General features: G+C 43.4%; 1 protein-coding gene across 4 annotated transcripts in view; it reads right to left on the bottom strand.

The window, feature by feature from the left end:
• LOC131107463 (MAM domain-containing glycosylphosphatidylinositol anchor protein 2) overlaps positions 1–27,441 on the bottom strand; it is a 165,416-nt gene that overhangs the window by 61,677 nt on the left and 76,298 nt on the right. For 2 of the 4 annotated variants that reach the window (XM_058057536.2, XM_058057538.2), the window contains exons 5-9: positions 15,271–15,467; positions 13,418–13,550; positions 12,044–12,313; positions 3,102–3,193; positions 2,809–3,046 (exon numbers count right to left, since the gene is read on the bottom strand). In XM_058057536.2, the coding sequence (XP_057913519.2) occupies positions 2,809–3,046; positions 3,102–3,193; positions 12,044–12,313; positions 13,418–13,550; positions 15,271–15,467 (930 nt within the window). Of the gene's footprint in view, positions 1–2,808; positions 3,047–3,101; positions 3,194–12,043; positions 12,314–13,417; positions 13,555–15,270; positions 15,468–27,441 lie in introns of all 4 variants that reach the window. The other 2 variants (XM_058057535.2, XM_058057537.2) reach the window with 1 other exon arrangement.

Raw genomic sequence — 27,441 nt, 5'->3', positions numbered from 1 at the left:
GCCTCTTAATCCTGACAGCATCCAGCGGGGAGGTCCGTGTCCTAATTTCCTCTCATAAATAAGCATTAGCCGTCGGAAGGGAGACGAGCGCCCTTTAATGAGCGGCGTCACGCTCGTAAATATTAGGGCGAGGGAGAAGTCATGAAAGCAATCTGGGCGCATCAAAAGTTGAAAGAATCCAAGATAATAAAAATTCCCTTTCTTGGTTTGGGAATGTGTGAGCCCGCGAGCGAGAAGAGGCAGTTTGAGACTCTGTAAGCTCTTTCCAATGGCTTCCCCTGCACGGAGCCCAGACAGACCTGCAGCGTAATCTTCTCTAAATGCTTTTATTAAGACTCCTAATTGCAGTTTGGGCTTTCCCGCTTCGGGAGAAAAGGCTTTGGTACACAAATAGCCAAAGAAACAGGGCACTTTCCAGCTCGTGGGGCATTCACGTCCAGGCATGGATGCCGGAGAAATGCTTTTAGACCCTTCCCCTCATCAACAATAAACGCCTTAGTGGCATCCACGCCTAAGGAAGTCTTTCATTCCGCATGGCGACAACACAGCCAGTCATTATTAGCCAGCCAAGAGACTGCACTACTTAAAAAGATAATGAGGAAACTTCTTCTTCTTCTTCTTCTTCTTGGCAGGTGCGATTGATCCCACTGTTTTTGAGCAAGGGGGATTATCAAAGGATTATCTAAGAATAATTACGCAGCCAAGGTCGACGTGCCGCTTTCATGTCGACGCCGTGAGTGGCGGCGAATGCAGGTTTGTGTTTGTCAGCTTGCGAGCGTTCAAAAAGTCGACTATACTTCCATGGGAAGGCAAAAAAAAAAACAAAAAACACAGTATTCCCATTCCTGGAGGAGGCGGGAGTGATTCCTGTTCCGCTTGCAACGGGCCATGGATGGAAGTAGGGAGTCCACAATGAGGACCAATGACTGCTGTTGCAGACGTCATTCTTACCCTCGCATTTTCTCCATCTTGCTCCCGCAGCTGAAACCAGCTCTACGTACCATTGGACGGCGGTGGACGCACACGGGCATCTAGACTCCGCAAAGCCTTGTACCCTGCCCTGTGGCGTTCCCATTGTCCCTCCAGGATGACTAGTCCTACAACCGGACATACAAATTCTGGGCTGTTCGATTCAGCGATATAGCAATGGACGACTTGACTTGAATTTCTCACATGTTCTCTACAAAACACTGCACTGTAACTTTATGGAGGTCAGACGAATCTCTAGGTAGCTTGGTACACACCCGTAGGGGAACGCCGAGCTTGTGTGTGTCAAATCTGAGCAGGATTGGGTGGAAAACATGGCCGCCATCAGGCAAAATGTCTTGGCAGGGACTTGGCATCTGGCTAATGATTCTACAATGCTGATGATTTTACATGTATGCTAACATGTACCCCCAAAGTATTTGTAGTATTATTTTAGTACCTTGGCGTACTCTGGCAAAGGTTAGTCAGAAAGCGGCGGGTGAAAGCAGCCAATCAGGTAGTGAAGGTCGTCTGGAAGTCGATGATAGATGATGGATACACACAAGCACGGCGGACAACCGCAGGTACACGCACAGTACTGCATTTATACCTAGCAATGCTCACTTTAGTACTAGTATTAGTACTACAACAGTACATCTTTATGATTCTGTTGTTGCACATTACATTACATTACATTAACTATATTACATTATATTAATTACATTACAGTACATTCCTTACATTACATCAATTATATTGCATTAATTACATTAAATTACATTATATTAATTATATTGCATTAATTACATTAAATTACATGAATGATATCAATTACATTAATTACATTACAGTACATTAATTATATTACATTACATGAATTATATTACATTATATTAATTACATTACAGTACATTAAATTACATTACATTAATTATATTACATTAAATTACATTAATTACATTACAGTACATTAATTATATTACATTACATGAATTATATTACATTATATTAATTACATTACAGTACATGAATTATATTACATTACATGAATTATATTACATTATATTAATTACATTACAGTACATTAAATTACATTACATTAATTATATTACATTAAATTACATTAATTACATTACAGTACATTAATTATATTACATTACATGAATTATATTACATTATATTAATTACATTACAGTACATTAATTACATTACATGAATTACATTAAATTACATTACATTAATTATATTAATTTAATTACATTAATTACATTACAGTACATTAATTATATTACATTACATAATTATATTACATAAATTACATTAGATTCATTATATTACATTTCATTAATAACATTGTATTAATTAGATTACATTAATTACATTACTTTAATTACATTACACTACAGTACATTAATTATATTACATTAATCATATTACATTACATTAATTATATTACATTAACACCATTATATGACATTAATTATATTACTTATTAATTATTATGATTAATTAATAACCATAATAATTAATGCTGCTACGAAAACACTGTGCAATACTATGACTAGAACTATGTAACTATTAATGTTGTTTTTGATTTATATTATATAACAATAACACAAACATAACAAAGACAAAAAATTATATAATTATCATACAATACAAAAATAAATGAAAGCAATTATTAATATCATGATGAATACAACATAATATTATTCTTAATATTATATACTTGATTATTACCATTGATTATTACTGATTATGATATGATTGTATGAAGCGCGTGGTTTTGTCATGGGAGGCGTGGCCATGCGGCGGCGCGTCAGGGAGGCGTTTGAGGCTCACCAGTAGTGGAGGAGATGTTGACGTCGATGCTGATCTCCGGGATGCCTCCGCCCTTCAACGCCGCCACGCAGGTGTAAGTGCCGAAGTCGGTGAACTTGAGGTCGATGATGTCCAGGTTGGTGGTTCCGGGCGAGATGTCCGTGTCCGTCTGCGTGATGACCATACGCTCCGAGCTACGCAGGGCGCGGCCGTTCTTCAACCAGCTGAAGGTGAGCTCCTCGGGGGGCGTGGCCTCCACCTGCGAACATGCGTGAGTAACCACGCCCACTTTTGCTGCTCTTTCATGCTCTCACCTGGCAGGATATCTTCACTTCACGGCCGATTTGGATGTTGTCGTCGTTGTGGTAGGGGTCGGGAGTGATCCAGAAGCGACCCTTTTTCAACGCTGGGGGGGGGGGACAAGGACTACAATTAGAATGGCTGCCATGAGTCCATTAAGACAATCAATGGAATTACACCTGATAGACATGCCCCCTGCTAGCTTGTCGCCGCCTCTTCCTGTGTTCACGTGCCGCTTCCGCCCCTCCAGGTGTCCTTCTGCAGCCATTTTATCCGACCATAAATATTAAACAAGCAGGCTGTGCTGTAAACCGACGACACGTGTGTACCAGTCAGATAAGTGGCGCCATTACTTCTCCGGCTTGTTGCAAATTTTGCCGAACCACGGCGGCGGCAACTCGCGTGGAATCTCAAAGCGGGGGGCGTGTGTTTCCAAAAAGAAAAAACATCGGTGAGAGCGCGAGGTGAAAAGTGCTCACTTGGTTTGAGACTTTATCGAGCGGCGGCTTTCTGATAACCAATTCCTGGCAAAAGTCACATGAATGTTTAATGAGGGCTCTGCCGGAGAAACACAACTTTCCCATTTGCCGCCCGGATAAAATGTGTCTTTTCTCCTCCACGATTGTTGCACAATTTTCACAACATCATGAATTTTTCACCGGCGTGTTTGGGTTGCTGCAAACACGGGATTAAGTTGTCGGGGAGTGACCTGCGATCACGTTTACATAACCTCACCCACCTTTGCTACGCTCATGCGGACTTTCAACCATGATGGCGGCTAAATGAATAACAAATCAATAAAAAGGATTGATGCATCGTCGGTAAATACGCTTCTGTTATTTATTTTTATGGTCAAGGAGTGAAACATCATTAGACAGACTGCTTCCTCACAATAATCACATGACCGGGGTCTCAAACACGTGGCCCGCGGGCCAAATGTGGCCCGCAGGACACTAGTTTGAGGCCCCCGTCTTGATATGAAAGTTTAATGTTAGTCCAATAAGCAGAGGATAATGGATGGAAGTATGCGAAGATCTTACGTAGATCTTATCTTACATAAGATCTTATGTATGTCTTGAGTTCAAGAAAGAAGTGAAAAAGCCTATTATCAGTATTTGCTCTTTTCCTACCACATCCTACAACCAATTTTCAATTTTTTTAGTTTGTTGTTAAAAAATAATTACAAAATAATAATAATTCAAAAAATAATAATTTCTTAAAATACTTTAACGCTGCTCATGAAGTTACATTATTTTTCCTCATTATAGTAGTTATTATAAAATTAAACTATTTCAACTTTGTTTTTCTAACTTTTCCTCTTGTAATTTAGCTTTACTTTTTAAATAATATTTTTTTCAAAAATTAAATTACAACTTTGTAGTTTTGTTTTTCATAATATTACAACTTTTGAAAAAAAAAATGCCTTTTTTCTTGATATTTCAACTACAACTTTCTCATAATTTCCCAGCATCATTGTTGTAAAAGTACAACCTTTTCTGAATATTTTGACTTTATTTCTTCCTTTTGTTTTGTACATGTGCCAAGGACCAATAAAAAAAAAAAAGAGTCATGAGCTACAAATGGCCCCTGGGCCATGCATTGGACAACAACCTACAATGTAATAGAGACCTCCACCAGTCCCCGATCACACAAAAAGAGAAATAAGGCTAGCATAGAGCTAGCGTACCTCGGGGGAGCACCTTAGCAGGACACACACACTCACTTCCTGCCTGTGACACAAACACACACACACACACACACAACAAACATGCAAACCAGAGAAGACGCTCCAAAGTGTTTTTGCCTCCACCGGCGCTAATGAATTCTCTCTGAGTCTTTGTGTGGACCAGATGAAAGATGCCTCTCACTCAGAAGGAATCATTATCCTCCAGCCGGGCCCGACGGACCGCCTCGTTTTTCAGCGTCCATCTCACAGCTGGCAACCCGCTGCCTCCATCTCTATGCTCTCTTCCAGAGCGGATATCAGCATGCCAGGCCAGACTCATGTCTTCCCCGGCCAGATGGAAGTCCCTCTCTCGCCTCCTCAAGGTTAAAGCAGGTCGACGGACATCAGGTGCGAACACCTTTCATCCTCCCATTATCGCCTTCCGCATGCACAAGGAAGAAAGTCCGGAATGCTGCTTTCAACCTTCACGGGGGGACCTTTGCGCTTGTGTTAAAGACTTCACAAACAGACATTGATGGTCTTCCAGGCCCAGGAGACCCTCCTACCCTCGGCTTTAAACGCAGCCTTCACATGTGCGGATGTTGATTGGATGAGGCCGGCTTTGCAACAAAAACATGAGCTGCAGCGATTGCTACTAAACATAAACAGCAGGAGTTCTGGCAGGAAAAAAGATGGCCTCTATCTCAATAGAAATACACGCCAGACTTCCACTCAGAGTGGGTTTGTTTCACATTCTACAGTGTTGACCGAGGTTGGAAACTGGTTTTCCTCTTCAGTCAATGAGATTCATTCATTCATTCATTTTCTACCGCTTTTCCTCACGAGGGTCGCAGGGGGGTGCTGGAGCCTATCCCAGCTGTCTTCAAGCAAGAGGCGGGGTACACCCTGGACTGGTGGCCAGCCAATCACAGGGCACATATAGACAAACAACCATTCACACTCCCATTCATACCTATGGACAAGGGCTGCACGGTGGTCGAGTGGTTAGCGCGCAGACCTCACAGCTAGGAGACCTGAGTTCAATTCCACCCTCGGCCATCTCTGTGTGGAGTTTGCATGTTCTCCCCGTGCATGCGTGGGTTTTCTCCGGGTACTCCCGCATTCCATGCTAGGTTAATTGGCCACTCCAAAATGTCCATAGGTATGAATGTGAGTGTGAATGGTTGTTTGTCTATATGTGCCCTGTGATTATTAGAGCCTTCTAGACATGAAATAACACCCCTACAGTCACTTCCATGCTCCTGTATAATCTTTGCTTCCGTCCGATCACTACAGGGACATAACTGGGATAGACTCCAGCTCCGCTGTCACCTTCATTAGAAATAAAATACATGTTTTAATAAATCCGACCAGTCCAGGGTGTACCCTGCCTCTCTCCTGAAGACAGCTGGGATAGGCTCCAGCACCCCCGCGACCCTTGTGAGGACAAGCAGTAGAAAATGAATTAATGAATTATTAATTAATATTTTCATAGTTAGAGCATAGAAAACCTGTTTAGCATTGTTACCATTATTAGAGCCTTCTAGACACGAAATAACACCCCTACAGTCACTTCCATGCTCCTGTATAATCTCTGCTTCTGTCCGATCACTACAAAGACATAACTGGGATAGACTCCAGCTCCGCTGTCACCTTCATTAGAATTAAAATATATGATTTAATAAATCCGACCAGTCCAGGGTGTACCCTGCCTCTCGCCCGAAGACAGTTGGGATAGGCTCCAGCACCCCCGCGACCCTTGTGAGGATAAGAATTAATCTATGGACAATTTGGAGTGTCCAATTAACCTAGCATGTTTAACATGCAAACTCCACACAGAGATGGCCACACAGGCATCACAATGAATGAAACGTAGCCTATAGCGACCGTGGACCGTGAGATCCCGCTTCTGTCACCAAAATAAAGGAAGTGAGGCGCCAAACAATCCAAAGTCAACAGGACAATAAACCAGAATGTCAGCCCGCCGTGGAGCCCACAGTGAGTGGGAGAGGACGCCACGCCAGCAGCCTGCCGTGAAGGCCGTGCCCTGGAAGGCTGTCTGGCTGGTGGGACAGTATGGCCGGGAATGCTACCATCTGCTGGGGGAGGGATGTGTGTCTTTTACCGCACACACAGCGGTTTAGGGAGGGCTTTTCAAGGACGGGTAGAGGCGGGCAAACATGCTGAAGCTGCAGGGCGACGCCGTATGCAAAGTGTGCAAAAGTGCCCCCCCCCCCCCCCCCCCCCCCCTCCCCTCGTGTGACAGAGGTTCCTGATGCTTTTGGACACATTTTAAAACCCACACACACACAAGCAGTCAATGAGACATCATCACTTCCTGCTAAATGCTGTTTGCAAACAATCCAAGCGGTGACGGACGAGGCGCAGTGCCAAAACGGTGTTTCCTGGGGGGGCCACAAACACGCAGGGGGGAGGGACAGACGGGCCATTTGGAGTCCAAGTGCAGAGCGAATCAAATCAAACTAAATCTCCTCAGACTTCAGTTGGGTGAGCATCTAAAGGATGAAACTACAGAAGCGTGCATGGCTTTTTCTTTGGATTTATTAAAACATGTATTTTAATTCTAATGAAGGTGACAGCGGAGCTGGAGTCTATCCCAGTTATGTCCCTGTAGTGATCGGACGGAAGCAAAGATTGTACAGGAGCATGGAAGTGACTGTAGGGGTGTTATTTCATGTCTAGAAGGCTCTAATAATGGTAACAATGCTAAACAGGTTTTCTATGCTATAACTATGAAAATTCATTCATTCATTCATTTTCTACCGCTTTTTCCTCACAAGGGTCGCAGGGGGTGCTGGAGCCTATCCCAGCTGTCTTCAGGCGAGAGGCAGGGTACACCCTGGACTGGTCGGATTTGGAGTCTATCCCAGTTATGTCCCTGTAGTGATCGGACGGAAGCAAAGATTATACAGGAGCATGGAAGTGACTGTAGGGGTGTTATTTTATGTCTAGAAGGCTCTAATAATGGTAACAATGCTAAACAGGTTTTCTATGCTCTAACTATGAAAATTAATTAATTCATTCATTCATTTTCTACTGCTTTTCCTCACAAGGGTCGCAGGGGGTGCTGGAGCCTATCCCAGCTGTCTTTGGGCGAGAGGTAGGGTACACCCTGGACTGGTCAGATTTGGAGTCTATCCCAGTTATGTCCCTGTAGTGATCGGATGGAAGCAAAGATTATACAGGAGCATGGAAGTGACTGTAGGGGTGCTATTTTATGTCTAGAAGGCTCTAATAATGGTAACAATGCTAAACAGGTTTTCTATGCTCTAACTATGAATATTAATTAATTCATTCATTCATTTTCTACTGCTTTTCCTCACAAGGGTCACGGGGGTGCTGGAGCCTATCCCAACTGTCTTCGGGCGAGAGGCAGGGTACACCCTGGACTGGTCGGATTTATTAAAACATATATTTTAATTCTAATGAAGGTGACAGCGGAGCTGGAGTCTATCCCAGTTATGTCCCTGTAGTGATCGGACGGAAGCAAAGATTGTACAGGAGCATGGAAGTGACTGTAGGGGTGTTATTTCATGTCTAGAAGGCTCTAATAATGGTGACAATGCTAAACAGGTTTTATATGCTATAACTATGAAAATATTAATTAATTAATATCTACCGCTTGTCCTCACGAGGGTCGCAGGGGGTGCTGGAGCCTATCCCAGCTGTCTTCGGGCGAGAGGCGGGGTACACCCTGGACTGATCGCCAGCCAATCACAGGGCACATATAGACAAACAACCATTCACACTCACTATGACAATATTCCGTTTATTAAATCCCGCTTTTGAGGAAATTCCGCTATCGAGGTGGGGTCTGGAACCACCTGACCACTACATGTTGACAGTACTCAGGAGTACACTGCTTACAGGACGCCAGTTCTGTGGAAGTCAAACAGGAAGTTTGACTCTATGGAGTCTTAAACATGTGAAGCCGTCAGTTCTTTTCCTAAATGAGACTATTTTATTTGCCGCTGTAGTCGCATCGTTACACATCGGATACAAAAGCTTTGTCTTGACAAAGATAATAATGCTGTGTTTTAACGTAATTCCTGTAACAACGCGTCTTTATCGCGCCCGCAGCTTGCAGCGCATCAAAGCCAGCGTTGTTTTGAATGTTATGACCCTCTTATACGTCTAACTAGGCGAACCAAAACACGAGAAGCCGTTGTCACAGTGTGCGATGCAAATGAACAATATTTGCATAGAATGTCATTATGTTGTGGCTTCATGCCCCCCCCCCCACTACCAAATGTTGAGCGGCCCTGATGGCGTGCTGCTTGTGTGTGCGCTGACGCCAGGAACACGTTTACTTTGGCTGACAGCTCAGAGAGAGATTGTCGCCATGAGAAGTGTTAGAAACCAGCACTGATGTCACCGCCAGTCTGTTTTCTCTCCGACCTTCACGTCGGCAGTATGTCACGCAGTGGAGAGAAAAAAAAATAAACAAAAAACAAAACCAAAACAAGGCTGGGGTCCAAATTCACTGTCACCACTTTTGCTTTTGTTTGCCAACAAAGGGAGACAAGGATTTAGCAGCGAGTAAATGGCTGTTTGTGTCTCGTTTGGAAGCTTTTGAAAAGAACTCCTCTCGTTTTAATGGGCGTGTAAGTGTAAAAAGAAGTTCAAAACCTCTCTGTCGGAACGTTGGCATGGTTTAACACCAGAACGTGGATGCACTAGATCTGTTCTCCAAACATTTCCATCTTGTGTGAAAAGACTGGTAAACCGTACTTTAACTTTAACGGCCAACTTTCTTCTTCTCTTCCAGCCACAACAAGCTCAAAAAGACAGGAAAGAAAAAGGTTATGATTTAAAGACGAGCTATCTATCATGTGTGTTGTGATGTTTGAAAAACGTCCTTTAATCGCCTTCACCGCATCCTGGAGTAACATTTGTTTTTCAAAGTGTCAGAATGTAAATTGGAGCCCATGTTTTTTTTTTTTTTTTTTTTCAAAGCAATTTCACTCCTCCGGCTGAGAAATTTCCATTTCTCAGATATCACTGCATGTGTGTGTGTTTGCATGAGCCACTACATAAAGAAGCCAATATTCACCTGTGAATGCGCCACGACGCTGCACGCCCAATGTTGCACAATGTGTCCGACGGGGCCCAAAGGTTAAATAGCCATTAAGATGCACTGGCTGCTTGTTTGCTGCTTACCAGCACAGATTGTATTCTGCTTTTTCAATAAAAGCCGGCGCTGCATTGCAAATTACAAGCTGCGGCGTTCACGTCCTGCACATGAATGCCATACAAGTGGATCAGTGCGTGTGTACACTCATCTCATACGTGCTGTGTATTTTTCCACTGCTGCAAACACACCACGCACACGCTTGGGTCCGCCTTTTTACGTCATGGTTCGGGTTCAGTACAATACATACAGTACCGGTCAGAAGTTTGGCTAAAAAACAAGGTTAAAACAAGGTAAAAGTGGAGTATGGAAATCAAAGCTTTGGAAATCAAATAAAAACCAACTTTAAATGAGCTCAAATTAAATAAACTCAACTTAACTAGAAAATGAAATAAAATGATGAGCATGCCGTCACAAAGCCTCATGGAGCATAAAATTAATATGTCAAATAAAAATAATTAAAAAAAAAAATAATAATAATAATAATACAAAAGAATAAAAAGTACAAATGAAATAAAAATAGCTTTTTTTAATACATAGGCTGCATGGTGGTCAAGTGGTTAGCGCGCAGAACTCACAGCTAGGAGACCCGAGTTCAATCCCGAGTTCTCCCCGTGCATACTCCGGTTTCCTCCCACATTCCAAAAACATGCTAGGTTAATTAGCCACTCCAAATTGTCCATAGGTATGAATGTGAGTGTGAATGGTTGTTTGTCTGTATGTGCCCTGTGATTGGCTGGCCACCAGTCCAGGGTGTACCCCGCCTCTCGCCTGAAGACAGCTGGGATAGGCTCCAGCATGCCCTTGTGAGGATAAGCGGTAGAAAATGAATGAATGAATGAATTGGGCACAAACTAGGCAAGCAACAACAAACCACGGCTGCACGGCGTACGAGTGGTTAGCGCGCAGACCTCACAGCTTGGAGACCAGGGTTCAATTCCACCCTCGGCCATCTCTGTGTGGAGTTTCCATGTTCTCCCCGTGCATGCGTGGGTTTTCTCCGGGTACTCCGGTTTCCTCCCACATTCCAAAAACATGCTAGGTTAATTAACGACTCCAAATTGTCCATAGGTATGAATGTGAGTGTGAATGGTTGTTTGTCTATATGTGCCCTGTGATTGGCGCAAGCATACCCCCACTTATCGCGGGGGAGCTGGCGCCTATCCCAGCTGGGTTAGGGTGAGAGGCGGGGTCCACCCTTGTCTGGTGGCCAGCCAATCACAGGGAACATATAGACAAACATTCCTACTCCCACTCATCCACTAAATCAAGTCCTAATCCAATCAAGTTATGAGCACACCTTGAGACACCGAGGCCTAAAATAAAACCAAGACTTGTTCTACTATGGACTTCATGACCTCTGCCAACACCAAAGCTGACAAAACCAAAAATAGCCAGCACATTATTAGGTACGCGTAAGGCCCGCCCCCATCGTGGAAGCTGTAGCAGCCTCCTAAGGTCACCTGGTGTCGACGCCATGATGATGAGTGTTGTCATATCAGAGTACGGAGCGTGCACAGCACATCAACCAGGATTCCATATTTATGACCGCCATGGCCCGCAGTGACGCCCGCCACCTTGCGTCTAATGCAAATAAAACCCGCGGCCTCCGGAGTCGCGGAGGCGGCGAAGACGGGGTTATCTGTGGTGATTGGTGGATGATGTGATTTCCACGGCGGAGACTTTTACGGCTGCGTAAATAAAAGCTGAGCTTCAGCCCGGGCCACCCGACAAAAGGAGACGGAGACGGAGGTAATCTGGCGGATGAAAGCGGCGTGCTCGGCGGGAAAGCGCCAGTTAAAGAACATGAAAGTCAGCCAATCTGCTAAATTCGGATTTGATTCTGGGGGAGGGGGGCGAGGGGGGGGGGCTGTTTGAGCCGAGGGAATGGAAAAGCGTAAGGAGCTTTTTCCTCTCATTGCTGAGAATGCTGATCAATAATTCATGTTGTTGCAATTTCAGGGCCTCGTCCTCGTCCTGGCGAGCGATTGAAGCACAGAAACCTTGAATGGTGTTGTTGACTGACTTCTAAGTAGTCATGGACACTCTTCCTCTTTATATTTCATACAGAGCAGGGATTCCATTACCAAAGTCAACGCTCGGCCTGTGAGTCAAACGCCAATCATTCTCTACATTACCTCGCACCACGATGGTGGTGGACTTCTTGGCCGGGTTGCCCACGTTGTTGCTGGCGACGCAGCTGTAGACGCCCGCCTCGTCGGAGCCGATGGCGGGCAGCGTGAGCGTGCCCCCCTTCACCATGCTCTTCTGCGGCAGGCTGTCGTTGGCGCTGACCCACGTGAGGAGCGGGGAAGGCTCGCCGCCGGTGGTGATGCACACCAGCGACACCGTCTGGCCCGGGTTGACCACGATGGGGTCCTCCACCAGCAGCTTGATGGACGGGGAGGCTGCAAAGTGGAATCAATCAAGAGGCGAAGGTGGAGACGTTCCTGACAAGCTCATCAAGTGTTTACATTGCCAGCAAACGTCTCAGTTTCAATCCCAATCCCATTCCGATTAAAAAGGGTGACGTGACATTTTCTTAAAATCCCATCTTAATTTGGCACATCATATTTATCACATTTATTCCATGTATTTATTTGAGAAAAAGTGAAATGAATAGAAAGCTTGACACGACAGTTTGTCACCATAATCATCTTAAATTAAATTTGACACACAATATTCCCTATTGGTCTTGTTTATTTGATTATACTTCATGTACCTATTTTTTTTTATTAATTAAGAATAAAAGAGGTTTGACACCATGGTCATTTTAAATTTGAGTCAGAATTTATTATAACATTTACTGTATCAATTTATTGGAAAAAATATGTAAATACAAAAAATAATTGACAACATGTATTTTGTATATTTTAATGTATTTTTAAATGAATACAAAATGGTAATGGTAATGGTTTTATTTTATTTGAACATGCATCAGATTACAATTGAATGCATCACATAATCAGTTCACAGTTCCACATGTCCAAAAGGAGTAGGAAGAAGCAAAGCTTATTAAATCCTACCCCTCCATCTGGTACATTTGTTCACTTCCTGCTTTCCTAATATATATAGATTAATTTTAATTTTAATTTTAATTTTAATTTTAATTTTAATTTTAATTTTAATTTTAATTTTAATTTTAATTTTAATTTTAATTTTAATTTTAATTTTGCATGACTTTGTAAATTTAGAATCTGAAAATGACCACAATATTGGTAATAAAATTAAATAGTCATAAAATATTTATTATTATTATTGATTGTGGTGAATAAGATTGTTAATTGTCACCTCCTAAAAATCCTAAAATAATAACTAGAAAGATTAAAATAGAGGTAACCAACACCATAAGGAATAATTACTGATATAAACAGTTGACTTCAATCAGTTTGAGTCAAAATGGCTGACACTGAGCAGTATCAGCACCAGGTGGCGCACTACATGTGCTTTTATCCACTTGGGGTTTGGTATGACGATGGCGGGCGGGATGCATGGTGGCTGTCAACGAGTACCTGTCTTGTTGGTGAGCCTGAAGATGACGCTGCGGTCGGGGATGCCGCACACGTTCCTGACGGAGGCGATGCAGCTGTAGTTGGCGTAGTCCTGGGGCCGCAGGTTCTTCAGCTTCAGGATCTTCGTTTCCCCCTGCAGCTCGGACCACAACCACACTGGTATGCAAATGTGTGCAAGCGACAGCGGCATCACCAAACATGAATATTTTGACACTTTTCAAAAGTGATGACGACGGGCAACAGGCGGCGGGAAAAAGACAATGGCTGCCGAGGTGACGCTCCGGGCAACAGGCGGCAGCATTGACGGGCCCTGCAGGGGTTCCTCTCCAACGAAGAAGCCGTCTCTCGCAGGGGGTGTATTGTGTATTCCTGTGATGAGGATGTGAACCTTTGATCCGCCTGACTCCCATGCGTCGGGGGGTCGAGGGAGGATTAAAAACAGGAGTCAGCCGCACACGCGGTACGCTGCGGTGGTTCCAACAACACGCCCTGCACACGGCTGCTATTCTCATTATTAGCCATAACAACAATACTTATTACTATTGTTGTAATTCTACTTAGAATTTCTTTTTTTTTCATTTCTGATGTTTACTGCTAAAGTTAAAAAGTGATGATAACCATAGAACAGGACATAGAAATGCATCGGTTGCATTATGACGGGTTTTATACACATAATACATTCATTCATTTTCTGCCGCTTTTCCTCACGAGAGGCGGGGTACACCCTGGACTGGTGGCCAGCCAATCACAGGGCACATATAGACAAACAACCATTCACACTCACATTCATACCTATGGACAATTTGGAGTGGCTAATTAACCTAGCATGTTTTTGGAATGTGGGAGGAAACCGGAGTACCCGGAGAAAACCCACGCATGCACGGGGAGAACATGCAAACTCCACACAGAGATGGCCGAGGGTTAAAGGTGGAATTGAACCCTGCTCTCCTCGCTGTGAGGTCTGCGCGCTAAACACTCGATCGCCGTACCGCCCACATAATACATTCATTCATTCATTCATTTCCTCACGAGGGTCGTGGGGGGTGCTGGAGCCTATCCCAGCTGTCTTCGGGCGAGAGGCGGGGTACACCCTGGACTGGTGGCCAGCCAATCACAGGGCACATATAGACAAACAACCATTCACACTCACATTCATACCTATGGACAATTTGGAGTGGCCAATTAACCTAGCATGTTTTTGGAATGTGGGAGGACATGCAAACTCCACACAGAGATGGCCGAGGGTTAAGCGTGGAATTGAACCTTGGTCTCCTAGCTGTGAGGTCTGCGCGCTAAACACTCGACCGCCATGCCGCCCACATAATATAATACATAATAAATCCTACCCCATCCTACATAATACATTTATAACTGAATTTAATATTATCATAAATAACAAAATACATCCAAAAAATAATACATTGCGTGAATAATATGTTTTTATTCAGTATAACTCCATCATAAATTCAATGATAAATGACAATTTATGGATTATCATTAATTCATTACCAATAATGATCTATTTTGTGATACTTGATGTGCTTTGAGTGCTTAGAAAAGAGCGAGATAAATGCGGTGTATTACTTCCTTGGTATTATTATGTGCCCTGTGATTGGCTGGCCACCAGTCCAGGGTGTACCCCGCCTCTCGCCCGAAGACAGCTGGGATAGGCTCCAGCAGCCCCGCGACCCTCATGAGTAAAAGCGGCAGAAAATGAATGAATGAATGAATGTTATTATTATGGAAGCCATAAAGGAAAGGAAATCCAAATATCGCAGACGACCCGTGCTAAAGTTGTATCTACAGCCCACATATACGTAAGCGCTCATCCCACGTCTGTCTGTCTGTCTTACCTGTGTGAAAAAGGGCTCGTAGATCTCCACGCCCTTGTCGGAGCCCTGCGTCAGGACCTCACGGCCGCGATGCCAGCTGTAACGCACGGGCGGGTTGGAGTTGGCCACGCAGCGCAGGAACACCGTTCTCTCGTAGTAGAACTGTTCTTTGGCCTCCCCGATACTCTGGTGCACCGTCACCACCGGGTCGTCCAGGTCTGATGAAAAGCCCAGATGACAAAGACAAGGGTTAGGGTTCTTCATTGCAGGTTTTCCCCGACAAAGCTAGCTAAAAGTGACATTAAATGATCAGTTGGACATTTGTTTTCTTATTTCTCATTAGTTTTGCATCATTTTTTGTACGTCGAACTGGAATTGTTGTCTGTAAAATGTGTTTTGTGTTAACATTTTTATGTGTCTGGAACAAATTAAGTGGATTTATATGATTTTCTATGGGAAAATGTACTTTGGTTAGAGTCCGTTTTGGTTCTGGAGCAGATTCCTGCCTTTAACCAAGGCACCACTGTATATGCTTTCCTCTTCGCCTTTAGCACAAAACGGGTGATACTTGGAAAGAGCAATGTTAAAACTTACCAATTTTTTTTTTTTACATACATAATGATTTGGAGTGCATGAGAAAGCAGAAACAAAACGTACTTGTTGTAACAGAAAACTGCTCAACTAGCATGAATAGCCCTGCTGGATGCCGACCACTGATGGCGCAGATACAGCCACGTTGTGGAGTCAGTTAGCAAAACTCCATCGGGAGGTTTCCCACAGCCACAGCTGTTTATTTGCTTTGCACTGATTCAAATGTTTGAGACCATTTTGACAGTTTTTCCTGAAGCGAGATGGGAGCCAGGCTGAAGTACTAACTAAAGATAAACGCATGATGACAGGAGGTACTTAACAGAAACACGTTACGGAACTGAGGAAGCGTGGGCGAAAGTACTCATGACTACTCATGAAGTACTCATCGTATTCCCGCCATAAAAAAGAACATCGACAGGCATATTTCCTGTCTCTGTTTACTCAAATCTTGAAATGTGTTCATTTTTCAATTTTCCTCACTTCTGTCGTGTCTGGAGGAGGCGGAGCTAGTGGTGTCAGAACCGGAAAGCAATTTCTACTTCCCAATTATGGCATTCCGGTCCACTTCTCTGCCAATTTAACTATAACTATAACTTGAACCAGTCATGATGTGCTATATATATCACTATATTGACACTTACTATGGTACCCATTATGGCATTGGATGCTCATGTCACCTCCTATTTTGGTACGTGACAAAAAATAAAAAATAAAATAAAAAATTAAATTAAAATAAAGAAAAAATAATAAAAATAATAAAAATAACTATATTAGAAAGTAATATATATAATCATATATAATAAAAAAACCTTAAACTATATTAGGAAAGCAGGAAGTGAACAAATGTAACAGTTAGTGATTGTAAAAGTACCAGATGGAGGGGTAGAATTTAATAAGCTTTGCTTCTTCCTACTCCTTTTGGACATGTGGAACTGTGAACTGATTATGTGATGCATTCAATGGCAATCTGATGCATGTTCAACTGAAATAAAACCATTACCATTACCATTACCAATTTAGCAATCCCACTGTCAGATAAATCTAATATGCTCTGTGAGTTTTGTTTGAACAATGAAAAGCTTCCATGCCAACAAGTGGCAGAAAGTCCGTCTACATTTCTCTGATAAGATTCTCCGTAGCAGCCAGCCTAGCGCTCATGGCGGCTAAAGCAGCGCCCATTCCTATCTGGCTTGTTCCGACGTGCGAGCTAGGCGGCAAATGTGCTAATCCGTGGTAGCGTGCAGCAATAAATCCAAAGGGTCGTCGTTGATCACGATGAATCTTGGAATCATGATATGGCTTTCATGCCAAATTGCTTGCTAAACGACAATCGCTGTCTCTCGTCTTCAGTGTGCGGAGAGCAAGCTGATAGCTGTCAGTGTCTATCACTGCCAGTAAAACATCACACGCCTCGCAACACAATATTAGTCCATCTTGTTATTGTTGGGAATATATGGCTTCCTTTGCACGTGTTCATGGATGTGTTGTGCGACTGCTTGCCGTCACTCGTCTCTATTGCCTATCTCGCTTTCAGGAAGTACAGGTTGGGGTTTCATACCAGAGCTAAACGAGCCACCATCTGTGATCACTCGTCGTTTATTCCGTAGATGTCAGTGTCACTTTTCCATATTTTTTTGGTATCATGAAGACTTTATATTAACAAAATGACACAAAAGGATTGAATTATATTCCAAATGATGTGCAGGAGGGCGGCACGGTGGTCTAGTGGTTAGCGCGCAGACCTCACAGCTAGGAGGACCAGGGTTCGATTCCACCCTCGGCCATCTCTGTGTGGAGTTTGCATGTTCTCCCCGTGCATGCGTGGGTTTTCTCCGGGTACTCCGGTTTCCTCCCACATTCCAAAAACATGCTAGGTTAATTAGCCACTCCAAATTGTCCATAGGTATGAATGTGAGTGTGAATGGTTGTTTGTCTATATATGCCCTGTGATTGGCTGGCGACCAGTCCAGGGTGTGCCCCGCCTCTCGCCCGAAGACACAGCCCTGTAGAGCCCTCATTAGAGCCCTGTAGACATGAAATAACACCCCTATAGTTACCCAATATAGTACACATAAGATATAAAGGTTTTAATAAAGGTTTTCACATTATTAGAGCCCTGTAGACATGAAATAACACCCCTATAGTTACCCAATATAGTACACATAACAAGATATAAAGGTTTTAATAAAGGTTTTCACATTATTAGAGCCCTGTAGACATGAAATAACACCCCTATAGTTACCCAATATAGTACACATAACAAGATATAAAGGTTTTAATAAAGGTTTTCACATTAGAGCCCTGCAGACATGAAATAACACCCCTATAGTTACCCAATATAGTACACATAACAAGATATAAAGGTTTTAATAAAGGTTTTCACATTATTAGAGCCCTGTAGACATGAAATAACACCCCTATAGGTACCCAATATAGTACACATAACAAGATATAAAGGTTTTAATAAAGGTTTTCACATTATTAGAGCCCTGTAGACATGAAATAACACCCCTATAGTTACCCAATATAGTACACATAACAAGATATAAAGGTTTTAATAAAGGTTTTCACATATTTAGAGCCCTGTAGACATGAAATAACACCCCTATAGTTACCCAATATAGTACACATAACAAGATATAAAGGTTTTCACATTATTAGAGCCCCGTAGACATGAAATAACACCCCTATAGTTACCCAATATAGTACACATAACAAGATATAAAGGTTTTAATAAAGGTTTTCACATTATTAGAGCCCTGTAGACATGAAATAACACCCCTATAGTTACCCAATATAGTACACATAACAAGATATAAAGGTTTTAATGAAGGTTTTCACATTATTAGAGCCCTGTAGACACGAAATAACACCCCTATAGTTACCCAATATAGTACACATAACAAGATATAAAGGTTTTAATGAAGGTTTTCACATTATTAGAGCCCTGTAGACATGAAATAACACCCCTATAGTTACCCAATATAGTACACATAACAAGATATAAAGGTTTTAATGAAGGTTTTCACATTATTAGAGCCCTGTAGACATGAAATAACACCCCTATAGTTACCCAATATAGTACACATAACAAGATATAAAGGTTTTAATAAAGGTTTTCACATTATTAGAGCCCTGTAGACATGAAATAACACCCCTATAGTTACCCAATATAGTACACATAACAAGATATAAAGGTTTTAATAAAGGTTTTCACATATTTAGAGCCCTGTAGACATAAAATAACACCCCTATAGTTACCCAATATAGTACACATAACAAGATATAAAGGTTTTCACATTATTAGAGCCCCGTAGACATGAAATAACACCCCTATAGTTACCCAATATAGTACACATAACAAGATATAAAGGTTTTAATAAAGGTTTTCACATTATTAGAGCCCTGTAGACATGAAATAACACCCCTATAGTTACCCAATATAGTACACATAACAAGATATAAAGGTTTTAATAAAGGTTTTCACATTATTAGAGCCCTATAGACATGAAATAACACCCCTATAGTTACCCAATATAGTACACATAACAAGATATAAAGGTTTTAATAAAGGTTTTCACATTATTAGAGCCCTGTAGACATGAAATAACACCCCTATAGTTACCCAATATAGTACACATAACAAGATATAAAGGTTTTAATAAAGGTTTTCACATTATTAGAGCCCTGTAGACATGAAATAACACCCCTAAAGTTACCCAATATAGTAGATAGACAGCTGGGATAGGCTCCAGCCGAAGTGGCCAATATGAAAATCAAGCTGCGGGACGCAAAGGCCCCTCGGGCCGCACTTTTGCCACCTGAGCCTTAGTGGTTACTCTCAGCCATCAGAAAGCCAATGAATAGCGATTGTAAACAATTATAAACGCCTTATGGTGCCCCCAACCCCATTTGAGCGGCGTACCAAGGGTGGGGTGTCATGCAGCAGGCAAAGAATGCTGATTCCTGCGTTTCATTAAAGACACGTTCTGCACTGCAGCCCCTTAATCAAAATCTAGCGGTGGTCAATACCTCATCCAGCATCCATTACAGTGTCTCAGGTAAGAGCAATTACCTTTGAGAGGGATGGGAGGGGGATGGGGGGGCAGGCAAGAGGGAGTGATGGCAGTGCGGTTTGTCGGGAAGCAGATAGCTTTTAAGTGCATGCACTGATTCATTAAGGAGGCGTGCACGGACCAGCCCTTCAGACAGACACCATGTTTGTGCTTTACGCGCTCATGGCGGCGTTTGCCGGACAAATAGGCACAAAAAGAAAGTTAGCATAAAAGACTTAAAGAAGATGCTTCATTATCACATCAAACCTTCCTTTCATGTACCGTATCAACCCCACCCCCACCCCGCCTACCTCAGATACCTGCACAAAAGCAACCACCCCCCCCTCCTTCTTCTTCCTGGAGTCTCTCGGGTGTTCATCTAACGCAACATTTGGCCACTTTCTCCTCAGCTTTGATGTCTTTCCTTCTCTCAGACTGTCAATCATGGACGGCCGTTCCCGTGGAGTGAAGAAAGCCGCCTGTACACGGACATCCAACAACAGAGTCCATGTCTGATCACCGTGTATCGCATAAGTGGGTACACTTCAGTGGCGATGCACTTCAGTGGGAACCCATTAAGTCCCCACTGAAGCCTAGTGGGAAGACGCCGTGTTGTGTCTGTCGCTTGAATGCTAATAGCGGTGCACTTTATCCACTTCTTACATACACACTCTGCCCTCGTACTACGTAATAGATGTCATACATCACATAGACAACGTACCATTAGGGAGAGGGCCGGGAGGACACACCTTAGCGGCACTAGCTTAGCGACAATGCTAACATTAGACTCACAGCAACATCATGCTAGGTTAGCATCTTCACTGAAGACAAAGCACATCATCAAACTCATTCATTCATTCATTTTCTACCGCTTATCCTCACAAGGGTCACGGGGGTGCTGGAGCCTATCCCAGCTGTCTTTGGGCAAGAGACGGGGTACACCCTGGACTGGTGGCCAGCCAATCACAGGGCACATATAGACAAACAACCATTCACTCATCAAACTCATTCATTTTCTACCGCTTATCCTCACAAGGGTCACGTGGGGTGCTGGAGCCTATCCCAGCTGTCTTTGGGCGAGAGGCGGGGTACACCCTGGACTGGTCGCCAGCCAATTACAGGGCACATATAAACAAATAACCATTCATTCATTCATTTTCTACCGCTTTTCCGAACGAGGTTCGCGGGGGGTGCTGGAGCCTATCCCAGCTGTCTTTGGGCGAGAGACGGGGTACACCCTGGACTGGTCGCCAGCCAATCACAGGGCACATATGAACAAACAACCATTCACTCATCAAACTCATTCAATTATTCATTTTTTATCGCTTATCCTCATGAGGGTCACAGGGGATGCTGGAGCCTATCCCAGTTGTCTTCGGACGAGAGGCGGGGTACATCCTGGACTGGTCGCCAGCCAATTACAGGGCACATATAAACAAATAACCATTCATTCATTCATTTTCTACCGCTTTTCCTCACGAGGTTCGCGGGGGTGCTGGAGCCTATCCCAGCTGTCTTCAGGCGAGAGGCAGGGTACCCCCTGGACTGGTGGCCAGCCAATCACAGGGCACATATAAACAAATAACCAATCACTCATCAAACTCATTCATTCATTCATTCATTCATTTTCTACCGCTTTTCCTCACGAGGGTCACGGGGGTGCTGGAGCCTATCCCAGCTGTCTTCGGGCGAGAGGTGGGGTACACCCTGGACTGGTCGCCAGCCAATCACAGGGCACATATAAACAAACAACCATTCATTCATTCATTTTCTACCGCTTATCCTCACGAGGGTCACAGGGGTGCTGGAGCCTATCCCAGCTGTCTTCAGGCGAGAGGCAGGGTACCCCCTGGACTGGTGGCCAGCCAATCACAGGGCACATATAAACAAATAACCAATCACTCATCAAACTCATTCATTCATTCATTTTTTACCGCTTTTCCTCACGAGGTTCGCGGGGGGTGCTGGAGCCTATCCCAGCTGTCTTTGGGCGAGAGGCGGGGTACACCCTGGACTGGTCGCCAGCCAATCACAGGGCACATATGAACAAACAACCATTCACTCATCAAACTCATTCATTCATTTTTTACCGCTTATCCTCACGAGGGATGCTGGAGCCTATCCCAGCTGTCTTCGTGCGAGAGGCGGGGTACACCCTGGACTGGTGGCCAGCCAATCACAGGGCACATATAAACAAACCATTCACTCATCAAACTCATATTATTGTTAAAACATGAATAAACAATCACTTTTGCCTAACCTAAAGGATATTTGAGCCAAAATGGCCGACTAGGAGTTTACCACACTTTGTTGGTTGACTTACTTGCCACATTAGCGTAGAAGAAGAAGTGCCGAGAGGATGTTGAATAGCTTCGAATTGTAGCAATGGACACTGTGGGGGTCGGTAGGGTGACTATTTTCCTTGGCGGGGCCAGTAGCAGAGCAAATGGCCCGCTGAAGGACTCGAGCCTGGGGCGCCGGTGGAAGCAAATCCAAAGAGAAAAGGTGCTACAGCGACACTTTGGAGATAAACAGGAAGCGGTGACAGAGTGCTCTCTCTTGTATTCCATCCCGCCGCTGTGTTACAAAGTACTTTACATTCTGCTGCTTTCAAAGCAAGGCGTCGGGATTAAATGACGAATGCTCATGCACGGCGGAGGCGGGCAGCCGGTAAATGAAACAAAAGATGACGAGCGGCGTCACATGGACTGTTTGGTCCGGTACATCATGCATGAGGGCTCAACTGAGTGCCATTTAAGAGAACGCCACGTACTGTGATTTCGCCACGTGTGTGTGCTGTAACGTATTCCATGCATGCCGGTCAAGAGGCTAATAAGCTGCTATTAGTCATATATGGCTTCCATTGGCCTGCTGATGGAGTACATGAATCCAACGCTAATTTGCAGGCTGAAACGCGCGTCTTGTGACGCGTTTCCTTCCATCTCGCCATCGCTCGGCAACACTGACCTCTGTCTCCGCAATAATACCCCGCGAGCTGCATCTATTTCTGCTGGGAATGGATGGATGGATGTATTGGGGTTGGAGAGGGGGACGGGCGGAACCTCTATCTGGGACATGGCGCTTGGAAATATGGCGTTCTGAGAGCAGAGAGCAGTGCTGTTGTTGAGAATCGACTGCAAAGATCCTCTATGTGGCATTAAGGACCAACCGCAGAAACCGTGCTCAAAGATCCTCTATGTGGCATTAAGAACCAACTGCAGAAACCGCGCTCAAAGATCCTCTATGTGACATTAAGGACCAACTGCAGAAACCGTGCTCAAAGATCCTCTATGTGACATTAAGGACCAACTGCAGAAACCGTGCTCAAAGATCCTCTATGTGACATTAATGACCAACCAAAGAAACCGTGCTCAAAGATCCTCTATGTGACATTAAGGACCAATCGCAGAAACCGCGCTCAAAGATCCTCTATGTGACATTAAGAACCAACCGCAGAAACCGTGCTCAAAGATCCTCGATGTGACATTAAGAACCAACCGCAGAAACCGTGCTCAAAGATCCTCTATGTGACATTAAGAACCAACCGCAGAAACCGTGCTCAAAGATCCTCTATGTGACATTAAGAACCAACCGCAGAAACCGTGCTGAAAGATCCTCTATGTGACATTAAGGACCAACCGCAGAAACCACGCTCAAAGATCCTCTATGTGACATTAAGGACCAACCGCAGAAACCGTGCTCAAAGATCCTCTATGTGACATTAAGGACCAACCGCAGAAACCGTGCTCAAAGATCCTCTATGTGACATTAATGACCAACCGCAGAAACCGTGCTCAAAGATCCTCTATGTGACATTAAGGACCAACCGCAGAAACCGTGCTCAAAGATCCTCTATGTGACATTAAGGACCAACCGCAGAAACCGTGCTCAAAGATCCTCTATGTGACATTAATGACCAACCGCAGAAACCGTGCTCAAAGATCCTCTATGTGACATTAAGGACCAACCGCAGAAACCGCGCTCAAAGATCTTCTATGTGACATTAATGACCAACCGCAGAAACCGTGCTCAAAGATCCTCTATGTGACATTAAGGACCAACCGCAGAGACCGTGCTCAAAGATCCTCTATGTGACATTAAGAACCAACCGCAGAAACCGTGCTGAAAGATCCTCTATGTGACATTAAGGACCAACCGCAGAGACCGTGCTCAAAGATCCTCTATTTGACATTAAGGACCAACCGCAGAAACCGTGCTCAAAGATCCTCTATGTGACATTAATGACCAACCGCAGAAACCGTGCTCAAAGATCCTCTATGTGACATTAAGGACCAACCGCAGAGACCGTGCTCAAAGATCCTCTATGTGACATTAAGGACCAACCGCAGAAACCGTGCTCAAAGATCCTCTATTTGACATTAAGGACCAACCGCAGAGACCGTGCTCAAAGATCCTCTATGTGACATTAAGGACCAACCGCAGAGACCGTGCTCAAAGATCCTCTATGTGACATTAAGGACCAACCGCAGAAACCGTGCTCAAAGATCCTCTATGTGACATTAAGAACCAACCGCAGAGACCGTGCTCAAAGATCCTCTATGTGACATTAAGGACCAACCGCAGAAACCGTGCTCAAAGATCCTCTATGTGACATTAATGACCAACCGCAGAGACCGCGCTCAAAGATCCTCTATGTGACATTAAGGACCAACCGCAGAAACCGCGCTCAAAGATCCTCTATGTGACATTAATGACCAACCGCAGAAACCGCGCTCAAAGATCCTCTATGTGACATTAAGGACCAACCGCAGAGACCGCGCTCAAAGATCCTCTATGTGACATTAAGGACCAACCGCAGAGACCGCGCTCAAAGATCCTCTATGTGACATTAAGGACCAAACGCAGAAACCGCGCTCAAAGATCCTCTATGTGACATTAATGACCAACCGCAGAAACCGTGCTCAAAGATCCTCTATGTGACATTAAGGACCAACCACAGAATTGGGAGCCAAAGATCTTTTTAGGATCTAGTCCATAACAATAGTCAAAGATCCTCTATGTGACAGCAAGACCTAATGCAAAATTGGTAGCCAAAGATCTTCTATATAACAGGAGTGCTCTGCTGTTATGAAAAATCTCCTGCAATAACACTACTTTTTTAGGATCTAGTCCATAACAATAGTCAAAGATCCTCTATGTGACAGCAGGACCTACGACAAAATTGGTAGTCAAAGATCTTCTATATGACAGGAGTGCTCTGCTGTTGTGAAAAATCTACTGCAAAAACGCTACTTTTTTAGGATCTAGTCCATAACAATAGTCAAAGATCCTCTATGTGACAGTAGCACTCGGCTGTTGTTCCAAATTTACTGCCAAAATGGGAGTCAAAGATCTTCTATATGACAAGGATGCTCTGCTGCGGCAGTGCCAGATGCAGATATGACATTCATATAAGGTCATATAAGTTAAGGTAATATAATCTGTTCGGGACTTGGCTTTAAGACCATGCACTGGGACAAATAAAAACCTCCTATGAATAGATGCCTGCTACTCTCTGCAGTTGAGTACAAAGACGTGGGTGCCTATTTCAGTGTAAAAGCAGCTGAACGACACGAGGATACTGATCAGCAGTCAGCGTGCTGGTCTGGTAGTAAACATGGCTTTCATTCTATTAGCACACACAACGACGTGCCCTGATTTTAATTAGCTTTTAATTGGACGGAACTTTATGGCTTGTAACTGAGTGAATTGTATTTATTAGTATTATTGCCGTCATGGCTGACGATCCAAGAGCAAGAACCAGATTCACAGCCTGTAAAGGCCAAATACTCGCACCGGCGTCAGGTGCTGCTTGGCAGCTGTAGAGGTAGCGCATGACGCCATGTTGTGAATTATTCATCAAGTTCTACCACTTCCCCCCCGCTGCCATCACACACCTGTACTCGCCAAGGTTACTGTCCACTGTCATCAGGGCGGGTGTCATTGAGCAGCACATGGTAGAAAGAACCACTTCAAATCTCTACTCATATGAAGGTTGCGGGTTCCATTCTCCGTCCCGGTGTGATCATCATCTTGAAAGTTTGGCAAAAATGCTCCATATGCTTATAATGCAGACCTCACAGCTAGGAGACCAGGGTTCAATTCCACCCTCGGCCATCTCTGTGTGGAGTTTGCATGTTCTCCCTGTGCATGCGTGGGTTTTCTCCGGGTACTCCGGTTTCCTCCCACATTCCAAAAACATGCTAGGTTAATTAGCCACTCCAAATTGTCCATAGGTATGAATGTGAGTGTGAATGGTTGTTTGTCTATATGTGCCCTGTGATTGGCTGGCCACCATTCCAGGGTGTACCCCGCCTCTCGCCCGAAGACACAGCCCTGTAGAGCCCTCATTAGAGCCCTGTAGACATGAAATAACACCCCTATAGTTACCCAATATAGTACACATAACAAGATATAAAGGCTTTAATAAAAATTTCACATTATTAGAGCCCTGTAGACATGAAATAACACCCCTATAGTTACCCAATACAGTACACATAACAAGATATAAAGGTTTTAATAAAGGTTTTCACATTATTAGAGCCCTGTAGACATGAAATAACACCCCTATAGTTACCCAATACAGTACACATAACAGGAAATAAAGGTTTTAATAAAGGTTTTCACATTATTAGAGCCCTGTAGACATGAAATAACACCCCTATAGTTACCCAATACAGTACACATAACAAGATATAAAAGTTTTAATAAAGGTTTTCACATTATTAGAGCCCTGTAGACATGAAATAACACCCCTATAGTTACCCAATATAGTACACATAACAAGATATAAAGGTTTTAATAAAAATGTCACATTATTAGAGCCCTGTAGACATGAAATAACACCCCTATAGTTACCCAATATAGTACACATAACAAGATATAAAGGTTTTAATGAAGGTTTTCACATTATTAGAGCCCCGTAGACATGAAATAACACCCCTATAGTTACCCAATATAGTACACATAACAAGATATAAAGGTTTTAATAAAGGTTTTCACATTATTAGAGCCCTGTAGACATGAAATAACACCCCTATAGTTACCCAATATAGTACACATAACAAGATATAAAGGTTTTAATAAAGGTTTTCACATTATTAGAGCCCTGTAGACATGAAATAACACCCCTATAGTTACCCAATACAGTACACATAACAAGATATAAAGGTTTTAATAAAGGTTTTCACATTATTAGAGCCCTGTAGACATGAAATAACACCCCTATAGTTACCCAATATAGTACACATAACAAGATATAAAGGTTTTAATAAAGGTTTTCACATTATTAGAGCCCTGTAGACATGAAATAACACCCCTATAGTTACCCAATATAGTACACATAAGAAGATATAAAGGTTTTAACAAAGGTTTTCACATTATTAGAGCCCTGTAGACATGAAATAACACCCCTATAGTTACCCAATACAGTACACATAACAAGATATAAAGGTTTTAATAAAGGTTTTCACATTATTAGAGCCCTGTAGACATGAAATAACACCCCTATAGTTACCCAATATAGTACACATAACAAGATATAAAG

The sequence above is a fragment of the Doryrhamphus excisus genome, linkage group LG19 (genome assembly GCF_037039965.1).
Source record: "Doryrhamphus excisus strain RoL-2023G ecotype Guam linkage group LG19, RoL_Dexc_Guam_v1.1, whole genome shotgun sequence".
Lineage (NCBI taxonomy): Eukaryota > Metazoa > Chordata > Actinopteri > Syngnathiformes > Syngnathidae > Doryrhamphus > Doryrhamphus excisus.
This window is presented reverse-complemented; position numbering and strand designations above follow the sequence as displayed.